Source organism: Phascolarctos cinereus, unplaced genomic scaffold (genome assembly GCF_003287225.1).
Source record: "Phascolarctos cinereus isolate Bilbo 61053 unplaced genomic scaffold, phaCin_HiC Scaffold_7;HRSCAF=346, whole genome shotgun sequence".
NCBI lineage: Eukaryota > Metazoa > Chordata > Mammalia > Diprotodontia > Phascolarctidae > Phascolarctos > Phascolarctos cinereus.
The window spans coordinates 55996202-56013285 of record NW_027556180.1 but is presented as its reverse complement, the minus strand read 5'-3'; the positions used below and the strand labels follow the sequence as shown (position 1 = coordinate 56013285).

At 39.7% G+C, this 17084-nt stretch overlaps 1 protein-coding gene across 1 annotated transcript in view; it reads right to left on the bottom strand.

Annotated features, from left to right (window-relative positions):
- The window catches only part of DNER (delta/notch like EGF repeat containing), a 340534-nt gene that overhangs the window by 23022 nt on the left and 300428 nt on the right, over positions 1-17084 (bottom strand). Inside the window, 1 exon segment of the mRNA XM_020970975.2 lies at positions 12064-12177. Coding sequence (XP_020826634.1) covers positions 12064-12177 — 114 coding nt within the window.

Genomic DNA, 17084 nt, shown 5'->3' with positions numbered 1-17084 from the left:
AGTAGCACTAAACTCATTTTAGCAAGCTCGCAACATTCACCAGGATAAAATATAATTGGGAAATATTTAACAAAATTTAAAAAAATACAATACAACATAGATAATGTTAATTTGTGGTTTTCTAATTCAATAGGCAGTCCAAGTATCCATTTCTATTTGAGTTTAACAGTATAAATGTACACTCTTTGAGGGCATTTTTGTCTTCGTGTCTCCCGGCTCCTGATACACAGCAAGCACTTAATAAATACTTGTTGAATTGACTATTGCTTAAGTGACCATGGCAACTACTACTACCACTTCTACCATTACTCCCCCTCTTTCTCCTGCTAATAGTTAGCGTTCACATAGTGCTTTAAGGTTTGCAAGATGATTTACAAATATTATCTTATTTGAACCTCACAACTGCCCTGGGAGGTAGATGCTATTTTTATCCACATTTTGTAAATGAGGAAAGGAGGCAGTTTAAGTGACTTGACCAGGGTCACAAAGCCATTGAGTATCTAAGGGCAGATTTGAACTCAGGTCTTTCTGACTTTAAGCCCTGCATTCTATCTACTATCTACAGTGTGTAATGCGCCATGTTTAATCGCAAGTTAAAAGCAAATGGCTGAATAATCTCCCAGGGAATAAGTGATCTATTCAAAGAGATTATTTGTTCTACACAGCCAAGGATTTTCAGAATACTAGGGCTTACCTGGGCTGAAGACATACTTGGATGGTTAGCTTTGGATCTGAACAAACCCTATGCCCCACCCTGTACATTTTGCTCTATCCCTTAGGGACTCTGGGATCATGCTGGTAGGTAATGATTTTATTTTAAAAATATATATTTTATTTCACTTAATATTTCCCAATTAATTTTTTTTTTAAATTAACATTCATTAAAAAAAATTAGTTCCAAATTCTCTCCCTCTCTCCTGCCCCTCCCCAACCCCTTTAGAAGGCAAGCAATGTAGGCAATGACTTTGTTAAAAGCAAGCCTTTGGTTTACACAGAAGCTGATATTCTCAACAAGATTAACCCACAATCAGCATTGGGAGATGCTTTTCTACCAGCTGTTGGTTTACCTTGAATTGCTAAAACCTACCACCTGTAACCTCTTCTAGCAGAGAAATACCATCACATGCACCCTCTCCCTCCACTCCAGTACATCATGGCACCACAGCCATCCCATTTCATGGTCTTTTTCATGCTTAGCTTTCCCCTCAATTATTTTGAAAGTGAAATCAGTTGTAATCACCCTAACAGCATCTGAGCTGGACAAGGTTGATTATAATTCAGCACCGTCTAAATGAATTTGCTATTTGCAACAGATATAGTCATTTATGTCAATAGGGAAAACATCCAATTGATTGCCTCTTACCAACCAATTTCTAAAGCTGTCTTTGTATTAATGGGGAAATTGCTTTCAGAAAGAAAGGACAACCACCCAACAATTATAAATGGTGTGACACAGTATTCCAGACACCAAGGCATGTGAGCCTTTAATGTACTGAGAAGTCTTAAAAGGCTTGAGCAGAAGGCCTTGGCAGAAATGTACATCAGAAACCCTGTTCTCTTTCTCAGAAAGGCAATTTGTAACAGGGGAAGGGCCACTCAGAGCTTCTCTTTGCTGCTTCCAACAGGAATTCTGTGAATTCCTGAAAAATGAAAGTCGGCAGCTCTGTAACAGCTTTCCCCTTAGCTCCTATTCCTGCAGCCAGAGGAAAATGCAATAGGACACTAACTCTTCTCTGTAGTCCGCCATGAATGTCAACCTCATTAACCCACATTGCCCTAGATCCTGGGCAATTCCAGAACTCTCTTTAACTGCCCCACCTTCATCTTCCTATGGAACATTGGGATCTACTCTAATCTGCCACTACCCTGCAGAACTGAACTCCAAAAATGTGGCTTGAGGAAAGTTAATGCTCCTCTCTAGACCTCAGTTTCCTTATCCGTAAAAGGAGAAAATAAGACTATGTGACTGGGAACATCCCTTCCAGCTCCAGATTCACAATCCAGAAGACCCAAGTGAATATACAGTGGTTGTACTCAAGAGGGGGAGTTGGGACAAAACCACCCCAGAAATCCTCAAACAAAAAGTCCCCTTGAGTTCTGAGACCCCAGGTGATCTTGTTATCAACTCAAGAACTGGACTTTGAAAGACTTAAGAACTCCGATTGATGCAACAGCAAAGTATCCTTCCAGCAAACCAAGGATGAAGTATGTTAACCATCATCAATAAATATTGATTAACTACCTACTGTGTACCAGGCATGTGCTGGCAATGATGCTTACCTCCTGACAGAAGTGATGGACTCAAGATGCAGAATAAGACATAGTTTTGGACAGGGTCACTATGGGATTTTGTTTTGCTTATCTACATTTATTTGTCACAAGTATTTTCTTATACTTTATTTTTAGTGGGGGGGGGATAATGAGAGGGAGAGAAAATAAATACTTGTTAATTTAAGAATTAAATTAAAAAATGGATTAGCTTTCTAATTGTTCTCCCTCCTTCATACCAATCCAATCAATGATTTTCCCAAAGTTATTCTGCAAAATGATTTTCCCTTTCTTACTCAATAAATTTCAATGGCTCCCTAGTGCTTTTACGATGAAATATGATGTCCTCTCTTTGACCTTTAAAGCGCTTCATGACCTGGCCCCAAATTATCTTTTTCATGCCTGGAATGCAGCTCTCCTCATCTTTTAGATTATGTTCAAAGCACATATTAAGTGCCACTTTCTCCATGTAGTCTTTTCTTTTTTTTTCATAAGTCAGTCAAATGTTTTATTTTTTTCCTATTAAACATATTTTCACATTAGTGATGTTGTAAGTAAAAATTAAAACCAATAGGAGGAACCATCATAAAGAGGAAATAAAACTCATCAGAAGAGAAAAAAATAGCAATTCAACTTCTATAGTTCTCTTTTTGGATGTGGATAGCATTTTCCATCACAAGGCCTCTGGAGATGTCTTAGATCCTTGTATTGCTGGGAAGGCTTAAGTTTATCAATATTAGTCATCGCACAACGTGTACAACATTCTCCTGGTTCTGCTTACTTCAGTCAGCATCAAACCATACAAGTCTTTCCAGGTTTTTCTGAAGTCAGCCTGTTCCATCATTTCTTATAGCACAATAGTATTCCATTACATTCATATACCACAATTTGTTCAGCCATTCCCCATTGATGGGCATCCTCTCAGTTTCCAATTCTTTGCCACCACAAAAAGAGCTGCTATGAATATTTTTGTACATATGGGTCCTTTTCCCATTTGCATGATCTCTTTGGGATATAGCCCCATGTAGTCCTTTCTGATCCATCTTCTCATCCCTCAAAATTACCTTAGGCTCATTTTGTACATACTTTTATACCTATCCTTACCCTCTCAGTAGAATGTAAGCCTCTGGAAGGCAGGGTTTGTTTAATTTTTTATTCATGTCCTCAGAGCCTATGTAGCAGCTAGGTGGCACAATGAATAAAATATGTGGCTTGAAATCAGAAGGAGCTGAGTTCAAATCCAGCCTCTACTAGCTATGTGGCCCGGGATAAGTTATTTAACTCTGTTTGCCTCAGTTTCCTCATCCATAAGGTGATCTGGAGAAGGAAATGGTAAACCATTCCAGTATCTTTGCCAAGAAAACCCCAAATGGGATCACAAAGAGTGGAACATTACTGAACAACAACCTCAGAGTATAGCAGAGTGCCGGCACATGGCACTCGTGTGTTGTTGAACTCATTACTGGAATCCCTTCTCTCATCTATTTGATTTCAGCATCAAACAAAAACAAACCAAAAAAAGAGATCCCTTAGTCCAACTCATTCATTTCACAGATAAGGTCAGTCACAAACACTTAGAAGTGCAGGACAATTCTGATGAACCCCCAGGGCAGAGTCTTGGAGGAATTTTGGAGGATTTTTATCTAAACTGATACTCTGTAGCATCTTCCCTGGCCATTTCCAGATCTTCCCAGCCATTTCCAGATCATCTCAGCCATTTCTAGACCTTCCCAGACATTTGTGAACCTTGCTCTCTCCTCCTCCACTCCAGCCATCCTCCTTGAGATCCTCCCATCAGAACTACCTTGACTCTTTCCTGGGTCCCTAGGCTGTTGTAGGTGAAATTTTCCCCTTATATTGCCTGAAACCAGACTTCTAATCACTTCCCGGCCATGCGATTGCATGCATCCTCCACCCCCTTTCTAGTTCTCTTTCGTATGTTGTCTTCTCCTATCAAAATGCAGTCTCCTTAAGAGTAGGACCTACTTTCTTGTATTTGTACCCTCAAGGCCTGGCACATAGTAAGCACTCAATTAATAATTCATTATTCTTTCATTTATCAATTGATTCACTCATAGAGCATGAAGAGACTTTAAAAATCATTTAGTCCAATACTTTCATTCTACACACGAAAAACTGAGTTCCAAAGAGAAGAAATGACTTGTCCAAAGTCCCACAGCAGAGAGGTGGTAGGGCTGGGACCAGAACCTATGTCTTCTGTGTCCTGTGCTAGTGTTCTTGCTTTTGAACTATACTGCTCTCTTAGGAAGGCTATTTCTCCATCCCCAGATCTGTCTAGCTCCTTGGAAAACAATCCAATTGGTTCAGCCCCAGAGAAGAACTACTCAGGTAGCACCAAGCACCTGAGACCCACTTTGGTTCTCACCTACAACCTGTAGTTGGTATCAGGAACCCTATAGACTGGAATTATCTTGGAGATAGCCTGGTGGTGTCTCTGTAATCTAAATATAAGCTATGGAAATACCAAACCTTTCCAAGAATTGTTCACTTCAACTGGACAGAAATTTAAGAGAGGAAGAGAGAGAGGCAGGGGGAGATGGGAGGGGGAAGGGAAAGGAAGAGAAAAGCGGAAGTCTAAGGGTCCTATATCCTAATCTCTGCCTCTTAAAACCTCTTATTTCCTCCAACTCTCAGCTCCAGAACCACCTGCTACTTGAAGACTTTCTTAATCTCCATCAAACTACTAAAGCCTTTTTCCCTAAATTACTTTGTATCCATTTCGTACATAACTACATGTTTGCACATCATCTCTAACTAGACTGTAAACTCCTCAAAGGCAAGGATAATTCCATTCCTGTCTCTGTACAGCAATAATGTCTGGCATACAGCAGGTGCTTCATAAATGCTTCTTAGTTCACTGATTTAGAAGTGTTACTTTTGGCACTCCACTCTGCACTTTTTAAAGACATCTTTCTTTTTATGTGTTTTCAGGGTGTTTTTTTCCCCATCTGATGAGTGTACTATTTTCAAAATTGATCATCTTTTTTCTGTCCCTTCTCCTATCTTTGAGTTCTCAAGGGTTCTTTGTTACATCCCCATTTTCACATAGCATTCTATGCCCCACAATTTCTTTTTATTTGCAGATTTCATTATTGTCTCTTATCTTCTCCAGTTCTAGGGAACACTTGCCTGGTGCCTATGACAGCAGCTGTTCAAACTCCCTTCATGTTCTTCTACTTTATTCCTCCCAATATCCCAGGGGAAGCTTGTCAAAACAGACTCAGAGAATCCTGGCAGAGCAATCACAGAAGAGCAGAGAGGACCTCAGAGGCCAGCTTACCCAACCCCCTCCCCAAAGTATGCATGTCTCCTGACAAATGGCCATCCAAAAAGTTCCTGTCATTGAGATAACTGCAATGGAATAAACCTTTTAATTGGTTGCAGAGCTATACAATAACAAAGTTAAAGTCACAACTCGTATAAGCCTCTAGACCTCACTGTGTCATATTAGCTCCCCTGTCTCTCTACCAGATCAGTTGAAAAAAGAAAAAAGTTTAAAACACAATATTTTTTAAATTCTATGAGTAAAATGAGAGCAACAAAAACTGGGCATGGCAGAGTGGGCCTTGGCCACAGAACAAACAAAAGATTCACATAAATTGATTTGCTACCTACTAACATTTATTTCCACAATCCCTTTATGCTACAGTAGAAAGAGAACTGGGCTTGGAGTCAGGAAAGGCATGGGGATGAATCCTGGCTTGGACACTGATCAGTTATGTTCGGCTTAACTTCTCTGAGTCATGGTTTTCTTATATGCAAAAAGGGGCTAATCAAGGGCTATCACCTTGCCCCACAAAGGTGTATATAGTCAAAGATATGGTTTTTCCAGTAGCGATGTATGGCTGTGATAATTGGACTATAAGGAAAGCTGAGCACTGCAGAATCAATGCTTTCAAATTACCAGTGCTAGATAAGGCTTTTGAGAGTCTCTTGGACAGCAAAGAGATCACATCAATCCAAACTTCAAGAAATTAATTCAGATAATTTATTGGAAGGTCACATACTGAAGCTGAAGCTTAAATACTTTGGCCACATAATGAGAAGATGAGACTCATTGGAAAAGACTCTGATGTTGGGAAAGATTGAAAGCAAAAGGAAAAGGGGATGGCAGCGGATGGGATGGATAGACAGTGTCATGGAAATAATTGGACAGATTTCAAGATAGAAGGGCCTGGCATGCCAGGGTCCATGTGATCACAAAGAATCAAACATAACTGAATGACTGAACAGCACTGCCAGTGGTACCTATTTCACAGAGTTATTCTGGAGATTTAGTAAATGCATGTACATGGTCAAGGATTTGTGATTTCCTATAAAACTCCCAGTGTGAAAACTTTCTCTACCAATACAAATTGCAACCCATCTATGATTTAGTAAAAAATCCTAGGGAGTTGCCTGAAACACATGGAGATAAGTGACCTGTCCAGGATCACACAGCGTAAGTGTTAGTGGTATCATTTGAACCCAGGTCATCCTGGTTTCAAGCCCAGCACCCTATCTACACTGCTATATATGTATATATACACACATGCATATATAATACATATATACATGTATACACATATATACACATATGTATGTGTGTATTATATATATTTATGCATAAACATATATATATATGCAAAACACTTAAAGCCTTAAAGTAAATGTTATTATTTTCTTTTTTTTTCTGACTAATCTATGATTTCACCTGTGAAGGGAACACCCAGTATCGTGCTTGCAACTGAGATGTCAAAAGGTCAAGTGATTTATCCAGAGTTACACCATCAGTACACATCAGAGGTAGGGCTTGAACATGGGTCATCCAGTCTCTAAGGCCAGCTCTACCCAGGTAGTGGATACCAACAGGGAGCTACCCACTATTCTGTGGCTGCCTCCAATCTAATTTTATTATCTTACAAAAAAAAAGACTGTTAATGCTATGTCTCCTAAAGAGCTGATAGGTGGTGTGAACATCAGAATGAAGAGGGTTCGAGAGAAGGAATAATCCTGCAGTCTCTGAGATTGTCCCTGAGCTGGAAGTGACACCCCTCTTAGAAGCTTTCATGGCATTTTTCTTATAGCAATTATATAGCAATCTTCTTATAGCAACATATGCATGTCTATACTAAATGCAGAAGAATTCAATCCAACAATTGTTAATAGCCTAGGCTATGCAAAACCCTATGAACATAACTTAGGGTAGAAAAATGAAAAGGGATATAGTCACAGCCTTCCGGGAGTTCATGATTCAATTGAGCTTATCATCTAAAGACTTACTGGGCACTTTGGTGCTCTGGCTATTGCAGCAGCACCATTTTATCATCCATGGGAGGAAAGGTTGCAGGACTGATCTGTGCACTTGTACACCTTAGATGAAAACTAGCAAATTAGGTTTGATTCATTGAGAACAATGCCTTAAGAAGACTTGATGAAGGTTTCCAGGCTCTGGCCACCCCTCTTTCCCGGAGCAAGTCAAATGGCAATTTCATTTTTCATTCCACTCACAAATGTTATTAGAGCAGAACAGTGATTTAAAGGGAATTGATTTTTCTTCTCAACATCATCATCAAAAAGGAGGTAGAAGTAAAAAATAAATAAATGAATAAAAATCTGCTACATCAAGCCAGTAAAAGCACAGAGATTGATTATGAATATAATCACTGAAGAAAGAAAAGAGAGAGCAATGAAGTACCAAGTACTGTTGGAGTAAATAAAAAATCCAGCATGTGTAAATGCTGGAAATGGTTCTCTAGATAGGATGATTGTATGGCAAAGGACATGATGTTCCAGATTTTCAGGTGCTCATGGAAGGAAATAGATTTGTTATTTAGAATTTTCTGTTTCAAGCCCCAAGCATCACAGGATAACAGAGCTTCAGATAAAAAGGATCCCAGAGGCCACTGAGACCACTCAGTCCAACCTGGATCTGAGAATGCCTCCTACAACATAACCAATGACTGGCCAACCAGCCTGGGCTTGAAGACCATCAATGAGGGGGAACCCATGATCTCCAGGCATCCCAATACACCATGAATAGCTCTAATCATTGGCATATTTTTTCCTTATTCCTTCAACCTGTCTGACTACAATTTCCATATATTATTGGTAGTTTGGCCCTCTGAAGCCAAGGAAAGGAAGCCCAATTCCTCTTCTATATGACAGCCCTTCAAACTTGAAGACAGCTATTCTATCCCATCTCACTCCACCCCACCCCCAAAGAAATGTCTTCTGAGGACCAAAACAGTCTTTTTTTTTTCCAACCAATCCTCCTGTGGCATGATCTTAAGGTCTTCCACCATCTTGTTGCCCTCTTTTGGATGCTCTCCAGCATATCAATGTCCTTCTTAAAAGGTAACCCTTTGAAATGAACATAACACTACTCCAGATGTGTTAGGACCAGGGCAGAGTTGAATATGATTCTTATCAACTTGGTCCGAACAACATGCCCTTCAACGTAGTCTAAAATTTTATGAACTGGAAACTAACTAAAGAGGTGTCCATCAATAATGGAATAGCTGAACAAACTGTGGAATATGGATGTCATGGAATACTATCATGTGGTAAGAAATTCCAAAGGAATGATTTCATTACTTCACAGCTGACCTATTGCAATTGCTTCCTCATTGGTTTCCCTGCCTCGAGTCTCTCTCCTGTCTAGTTTATCCTCCATTCAGCTATCAGAGCAAAACTAATCAGGTCACTGTTGTCAAAAACCCAATTAATTCATCAATCGCTAAACATTTAGTAAGCATCTACTGTGTATCAGGCACTGTGCTAATCACTGAGGATACTAGAAGAGGCAAAAGACAGTCCCTGCTGTCAGGGAGCTTACAATTTAATGGGGGGAGGGGAGAGAGACAACATATAAACAAATATACACAAAGCAAGTTATATTCAAGATAAATAGGAAATCATTAAAAGAGGGGAGACACTAGAATTAAGAGGGTTTAGGGAAGGCTTCCTGCAGAATCTCTAGGATTAACTATATATTCCTCTGTTTGGCATTTAAAATCTTTCATAACCCGGTCTCCTTCTACTTTTCAAATCATACCTTACCCTCCTCCATGAACTCTGCAATCCAGTGACGCTGGCCTCCTTGCAGTTCTTCATACAAGACTCTCTATTTCCAGACTCCAGGCATTTTCCCTTGCTTGTCCCTCTATGCCTGTAAAGCTCTCATTCCTTATCTCTGCCTCCTGGATTTTCTGACCTCCTTCAAGGTTTAGTTAAAATCCCACAAGAATCCTTTCCTGGTCCCTTGTAATATCAACACTGGCATTAAATGACTGTATGTTGAATTCAAATGAACTGAAATGAATCAGTAAAAGGAATCCTTGCAATGATATATAGAGAAGGTAGTGACTCTTTTCCTTGCACAGAGATGGCTCCACTGGAATTGGGATGAGGAGAAAAACATGCGCAGCAGTTCACATATGTTCATGTGTGGGCATGCACACACACATACATCACACACATACACACATACACAAATTCTCCAGTAGGAACTGTTCTGTCAATGTGACTCTCAGAGATTTGTAGGTTAGTGAGCACGCCAGTGGGTGATATTGTCAGCACATTAACAACAGTTTTCACATATGCTGAATTGCTGAATTGGCACTTTTATTGGCCTCTGATTTGTTGGTAAAAATAGGAATTTCTCCCTAAAATTCCCCAACTTGTAAACTTAATTAATCCCCACCATACATTTCCAGAGCAAACTCTGAAAATACAGACCCTACACTGTGCTCAAGAATCTGGTCCATTGTAGGCTTATTTATATAACAGGAAAAAGGAATGTCATGAGTGCCCCTCACCCGTCCCCGACCCTCTCTCCCTGATGCTCAAAACTTGGAATAGCCAAGGCCCATTCCGCACAGTCCTGACTCCAGGTTATTTGAATGTAAAAGTATGAAACAGAAAACTATTCTTCTCCATATTCCTCTGTGAATTGCCTTCATCCTTAGGCATAACTTCCCCTCTGGTTAGGCAGAGGGTAGTGGAAAGCATCCTAGAATTATAGCGTTAGAGCTGGAAGGGAACCTAGAAGCCATTGAATCCACCCCCCTCATTTCATAGATCAGAAAATGAACCCCAAGAGGTTAAGTATGCCCATGATCATACAGATAATTAGTGTCAGAGGCAGGATTTGAACCCAGGTCTTCCTGCCACCAACACTATATCCACTTTGCCATTCAGAGTTTGGTGCTTAAAAAAAAAAAAGACCTAGTTCCAATTGCAGCTCTGGCATTTACTGTCTTCACAGGCTTGGATGAATCAGGCTGTAACTGTCCCCCACACCTGGAATGTCCTACCTCCTCCATTCAACTTACTGACCTACCTGACTCCTTTTAATTTACAATGAAAACTCATTTTTCACTGAAAGCCTTCCCCCCAACCCCTCTCAATTCTAGTGCCTTCCCTCTGCTAATTATTTCCTATTTATCCCATATATTGCTAGCATTGTATATTGTTGGCATTATCTTCTCTATTAGATTGTAAGCTCTTTGAGGACAGGGACTGTTTTTTGCTTCTTTTTTATATCTCCAGTGCTTAGTATAGTGCTGGGCACATAGTAGGCACTTAATAAATGTTTACTGATTGATTAATTGGAAGGAACCTCAGAGACCAAGGAGCTTCCCTCTCATGTGAAGAAGAATCCCCGTTAAAACAGCCCTGATCTGTGGTCCTCCAGCATCTCTGCTTAAAGACCTCTAATGAGGTCCTCATGGCTTCCTGAGGCAGCCCATTCTGCTGGGGCAACTTTAGTTGTTGTGAAGTTTTTCATGACATCCACTGTAGGTATGCCTCTTTGAAACTTTCACCCTTTGTTCTTAGCTCTTCTTTCTGGGCCCAAACTAGGAAAAGTGTAATCCCTCTCTCTACTTGCTTACCCTTCAATTAACTAAAGACAGCTGTTGTATCCCACCCTCAGTCTTTCTCAGACTAACCATCCCAGTTTCTTGAACCAATTCTTATATGGTAGGGACTCAAAGCCCTTCACTACCTTGTCTGTCTTTCTCTGGACACTTGGCAGCTCATTAATTTCCTTCCAAAGTCCCCTGTCTAGGCCTCAAGTTTTCCCATCAGTCAAGTGAGAGGACTGATGATGTCTGATGGCCCTTCCAGCTCTACATCCCACGCTATCCACCAGCCATTCCATCTTTCCTCCACCCCAGACTACTGATGCCATCATTAATACCACATCCTCCACCAGGAATGTTTGCTCTCCACTTTTCTTGGTCAAAGCATGTTCTTGTACCCCTTCAGAAAAAAAATCTGCCCAACTTTCACTTTTTCTAAATAAACACATTGGTAGAGTTATGCAGTTCTCTGGAAATTGGGAGCATCCATTTTTAGATACCTCCCACCTCTTCTTCCCACTTCCAATGTCATTTTCATCTTCTGGGAATTGGTACAAATCAATTATTTCTCCAAGTTATGTCTGCACTATGCTCTGAAAATGGGTCCCATGGACCATACTATACAAAAGGCATCCTGTAATAAGCCATAATCTGTTTCCCTAAGTGACTCTTCCTGATTCAATCATCCATTTAGACCTTTATACATATATTGATGAGAATCCAAGCAACTGAAATTAACCCACAATGGTAAGAATCTAAAATAAGTAGCCAGGGTACTTTTTTCCTTCCTTTGACATTTGCAACCCAAAGTCTTCGATTATAATATTCTTTTTTCATTATGCCATGTTATGGAAATGTTTGTTTTATTCCATAAATTTAAAATAAATAAAAAGTAAAAAAAAAAAAAATCCATAGGAAATTTACTTACCTGTAAACCCAGGTAAGCAGATACAGGTGCCATTCAGACTTTCACTGTCACAGGTCCCACCATTCAGGCAACTGATGTTAGCACAGGGATCCTTGTACAATTCACAGTGTGATCCTGAGAACAAAGACAAGAAACAAACCATGTGAGTCATGAGAGGATAGGGCTGCCTCAGGAGTGGTACGCTAAGATCTACCTCATCTAAGAAAGAGATCTTCAGTAGGTTGGATGCTAGCAATGGATGGATAAACTGCAGCTAGTCTGGTACCTCATGTCATGTTGGCTGTCCCACTAAGAGACAAGGGCAAAAAGAATGGCATCCAACAATAAACTACGCCAGATACAAATCCTTTTCCAGGCACTCTCCATGACCATAGGCATAAAAACTTGAGGAACCCCAGAATTCAGTAGCAGCATGGACGATCACAGGTCTACAAGGAAAAGTATTCCTTAAGGCTTTTAATAGACAGCCAGACTTCCTTTTACAGCCTCAATTCTCAGAGGGCTTTAGAAGTAAGACTGACTCACCCTTTCTCCCCCGTATTCCTAGACCAAATAAATTGTACAAATCATGGTAGAGATCCTAGGATCATAAGTTATTGGATTTAGAGCTGGAAGAGACCTTAGAGGCCATACATAAACCAACTCACCTCATTTTATGGATGAGGAAACTGAGCTGCTAGCATTTGTTCAGCTGTTAGCTTATAATGACCCAAACCAGAATGGGGACAAAATCCAAAATAAACGAGGAAGCTCAGCAAACACTAAGCAAACAAATGGAGCATTCCCAGCTCTCTCACCATGCATTCCATGGTTAAAGCACTTGTTGATAGCATATTAAAGCTGTTAGGAATGTCCAAGGCAAAAGGATCTCTGTCTCAAAGCAATATTTGGTGCTTTAAGGATTACTAAGGTCTTCTCCACTTCCCCACCTCCAACCCCCAAAAGGTCTGCAGCTGGCACTACAAGCATTCTTATGACAGTTTCAGAGATGAGGAGACTGAAGCCAAGTGATATACTCAAGGTCACCCAGATAGAGAACATCTCAGCTGGGATTTAAACCCAAGACTCCTGACCCTGGGTCCAGTATTCTTTCCACTATACTATATCCCCCTCAAATAGGACCACAGAATCACATACCTCTGACTAGAAGGGACTTTAAAGGTCATCCAGTCTAATTCCTTCAGATGAGGAAATTGAGGTCCAGAGTGGTTAAATGACTTGCCCAATAACATACAGGGAGTAAATGGTAAAACAGAAATTTGAACTAAGGTCCCACAAATCCAAATTTAATGCTTTTTCCATCATACCACATGGCCTACATCAAAGGAACTTTTCTTGTCATTAAAACAAAACAAAACAAAACCTAAGCTGTACAGTGGCTAAAAAAAATTACAGATATGCATGGAAGGGGAATATTATTGTGTTTAAGACATGATCAGATGTCCAGCATCAACGGACCAGAGCAAAGTGAGCAGAACTAGGGGAACAACTTCTACAATGACATCATAAAGAAAACAATTTGAAAAGACTAGAATTCGGATTAATGTGAGATAAAATACAAGTGTAGAAGTCTCAGGATGAAACATGCCACCCCTACCTCCTCCTACTGGAGAGGTGATGGTTTTAAAATGCAGAATGAGATGTACTTTTTGGAATGGCCAATGTGGGAACTGGTTTTACTGGACTATGCATATTTGTAATGAGGATTTTTATTTTATTTTGGAGGGTGTGTGTGTGTGTAAGCATGTATTTCAATGTTTTATTTGCTGTAAATGGTCAGTTGGGGGGGTGCAGCAATAGTGGGAAAGAGATGTAACAAAGGTTTACCAAAATGAATCCATAAATAATTTTCTTTCTTTTTTTTTTAAATATCAAGCCCTATAGAAAGCAATGATGTCTTTGATTTGTTTTTTTTTTAAGGAAATCTTGAAATTCCATCAGAAAAGTTGTATAAAAGTAACCTTTTAATCTTAAATGAAAACTAATTATGCAGCAAACCAGATAAGAGCAAAGAAAAAAATTATTCATTGAGCCCTTCCCATGACCCTGAGGAAATGAACAAAAAACAAGAAATTGTATTTTTTAATGCCACATTCACTTTTGTTCTTCTATCATTGCTTAAATTCTATTGTGTAAGACATCGCCACTCCCTATGATTCATTATTTAGTCATTGAAATTATTCTTGTTTTTGTTCTGTTTTTTTCCCTTCATTTTTATTGTCCTTAGCAATGCAGATAAAATGGGGGAAAAGCTATGGGAAGAAATAAAAACCCTCTCTGTACATATTATATATTTACATGATGCCTAGCAAGTATTTTAGGGCAAAGTTATTTTTAATCCTTCTTTGTCCTATATTCTCAAATCCAATCCATCACGACATCCTGCCAAATTTCTCAGCACAGTTTCTCAGATTGTGGCCTCCCCCTTTTTTGCAGCCCCACCCAAATCCCTGGCTTCCAGAGTCTTATGCTTGGATCACTTTAGCCACTTCCGACTTGCTCTCCAGGCTTCCACTTACTCAAAATGGACACCTTGATTTCATTCATTCTTACTAAACACAGAACGTTCATCGACATCAAAGGTCAAATTAAGGTAACAATTAGTGTGTAAAAGTTGCTTGTCTTTTGAAAAAAAGACCTTCGTCTTTCCCTCCTCAGAATTTTCACTGAGCCCCCAATGAAAATGACCGGATTAGAAATGAGCTTTCATCTCCTTTGTTTCAATTTGTTCATCACACATTTGAGGATAAAAGAATGCCAAGTCCCAGGACATTGGACTGTAATCAGTGGCAACAACAGAAGATGAAATGATCCTTCAAAAAGAACAGAATATGATGCTGCTGACCAAGAAAACAAGAGGACACAAAATCCACGGACAATTCCCACACAAGGAAGGGTCCAAAAGCCTGAGGTACCTAGGAGTCTTGTCTCTATCCATAGATATAAATATATCAAGTGAAGCTGACAAACAAATTCTAGATAAAATATTGACACTCCTTCTATGAGAGTAGCAAAGGAGTATCAATCGATGGGAGTTTTAGGGAGACAAATTTCAACTCAATAGACAGACAAAGACTGGCCATCTAAAGATGGAATAACTCCCCAAGCTTTCACTGAAAATGTTCAAGTAGAGGTGTGAGGGCATAGAAGAGAATATTTATACATCAAGCACAAAAGAGAAATGAATAACCACTATGGTTCCTTCCAATTCCAATATTCTGTGATTCTATATAAGTCTAAAATAGGATGGGTTTAAATTATTTTATTTATTTCTTATATTATTTATTTTCATTATATATTATTTATTATAAATTTTAAATGTAATTTTTATATAATTACATATAAATATTTATATTTATTTTATTTAAAACAACAACAAAAAATTAATATCATGAGAAGTAATTTGGATTCAGGACCTTTGGAAATACTTTTATTCTTTCTTATGACAATCTTCTCTTTTTTTTATGAGCCCTCAGATCATTCGTACACCCCAAAAAAAATTGTCTTAGAGCAGACGGGTCAGAATAAAAGCCATCTTCACAGAAATAACATTGCTGTGAAGGAAGCTATTGAACTCTTCCTTTGGTCATTTCTGTAGCTTACATTGGTGAAAATTGAAGTCCAGCCCACTTTTACAGATGAGGCAGACTAGCCAGTGATGCTAAAAACAGTAGGCCTTGTCAAGGACATTTCTGAACTCACACAAAAGAGAGAGCAGAAAGTTTCAGATAAGATGACCAGAAGTGGTCAAGGGCAGTCAAAGATAACTAAGAGAAGGGACAAGCATGGCTGCACTTAGGGAGGTCGCTGAAACTTCAGACACAATGATATTCAGACTATAGGAGGAAGAGGAAGGGGGTCAGTTATAGTCCCGAGGTACATTAAAATAAGTAAAATTACAAAGCAATCCAAATTATACTGAATTTCACGGACCCTAGGTTAAGAACCCCAGGCCTAGACATACTGATAGTAAGAAGTTAATACCAAAGATACTGGTCTAGACTTCCTTCACTTCCTTCAAAACTCAGTTCAAGCATAGCCTTCTCCATGAAGCATTTCGACTGAGACAATAAGTACTTTGCAAGTGCCACAGCACTGTATAGAAGCCAGCCATTGTTTCCTGATGTCCCCTCCTGCTAGCACCTTCCTTCCCAGACTACCATGTTGCATGCATGGAAGAGAGACGAGACATACTCTCCTTAGCCCCAGAAAACAGAACGAGAAATGGGGAAAAGTCGCAAAGAGACAAAATCAGGTCTTTCTAATAGGTCCCTGCTGGCTCTACTTCTATGATTCTAAGAGTCATCCCCAAATGGAATGGGTTCCCCTTCCCTGGAGGTGAAGGTGACTTTAAACAAATGTTTAGAGCTGAATGGGACCTAAGAGCTCACCTAGTCCAACTCCCCCACTTTACTGATGAGGAAACTAAGTCCCAGAGATGAAATGACTTGCCCAAGGTCACACAAGTAATTACAGACAGAGATGGAATTTAGGACATAAATTCCCCGCACACCACAAGGCTATAGAGGATATTTTTATTCTAATATGGGTTCCACAAAAGATTAGGAAGCCAAAATGGAGGAAGTCCCAGTGAGTACACCATTTGCCCAACTCAATCTGTTTCACCAAGGCTATGGTCCTTTTATTGCAGCTGCTTGGAGTCCTTGCCCCCTAGTTATTGCTAACGCACTGGTTTGCTCAGGGCAGGTGTCTGTCAAACCTCCTTCTTCTTCACATGACCCCAATGGGATGTGGGTGCATGAAAAGCATTTCTTCAACACGGATATTATTTCTACTAAAGCAGATTATGAACTCACCCCATTTTCTCCTGCAATTTCTGTCCTTATCTTTCAATGACATTGAGGGAAGGGGGCAGGTACAGTGGAAAACTACTCATCTAGTAGCCAAAGAATGAAGGTTCCAATCCTATCCCCAATGCTGATTACCCGTATGACCATGAGCAAATCACTTCATGCCACTGGACCACAGATTCCTCATCTATAAAATGAGATGGCTCTTTT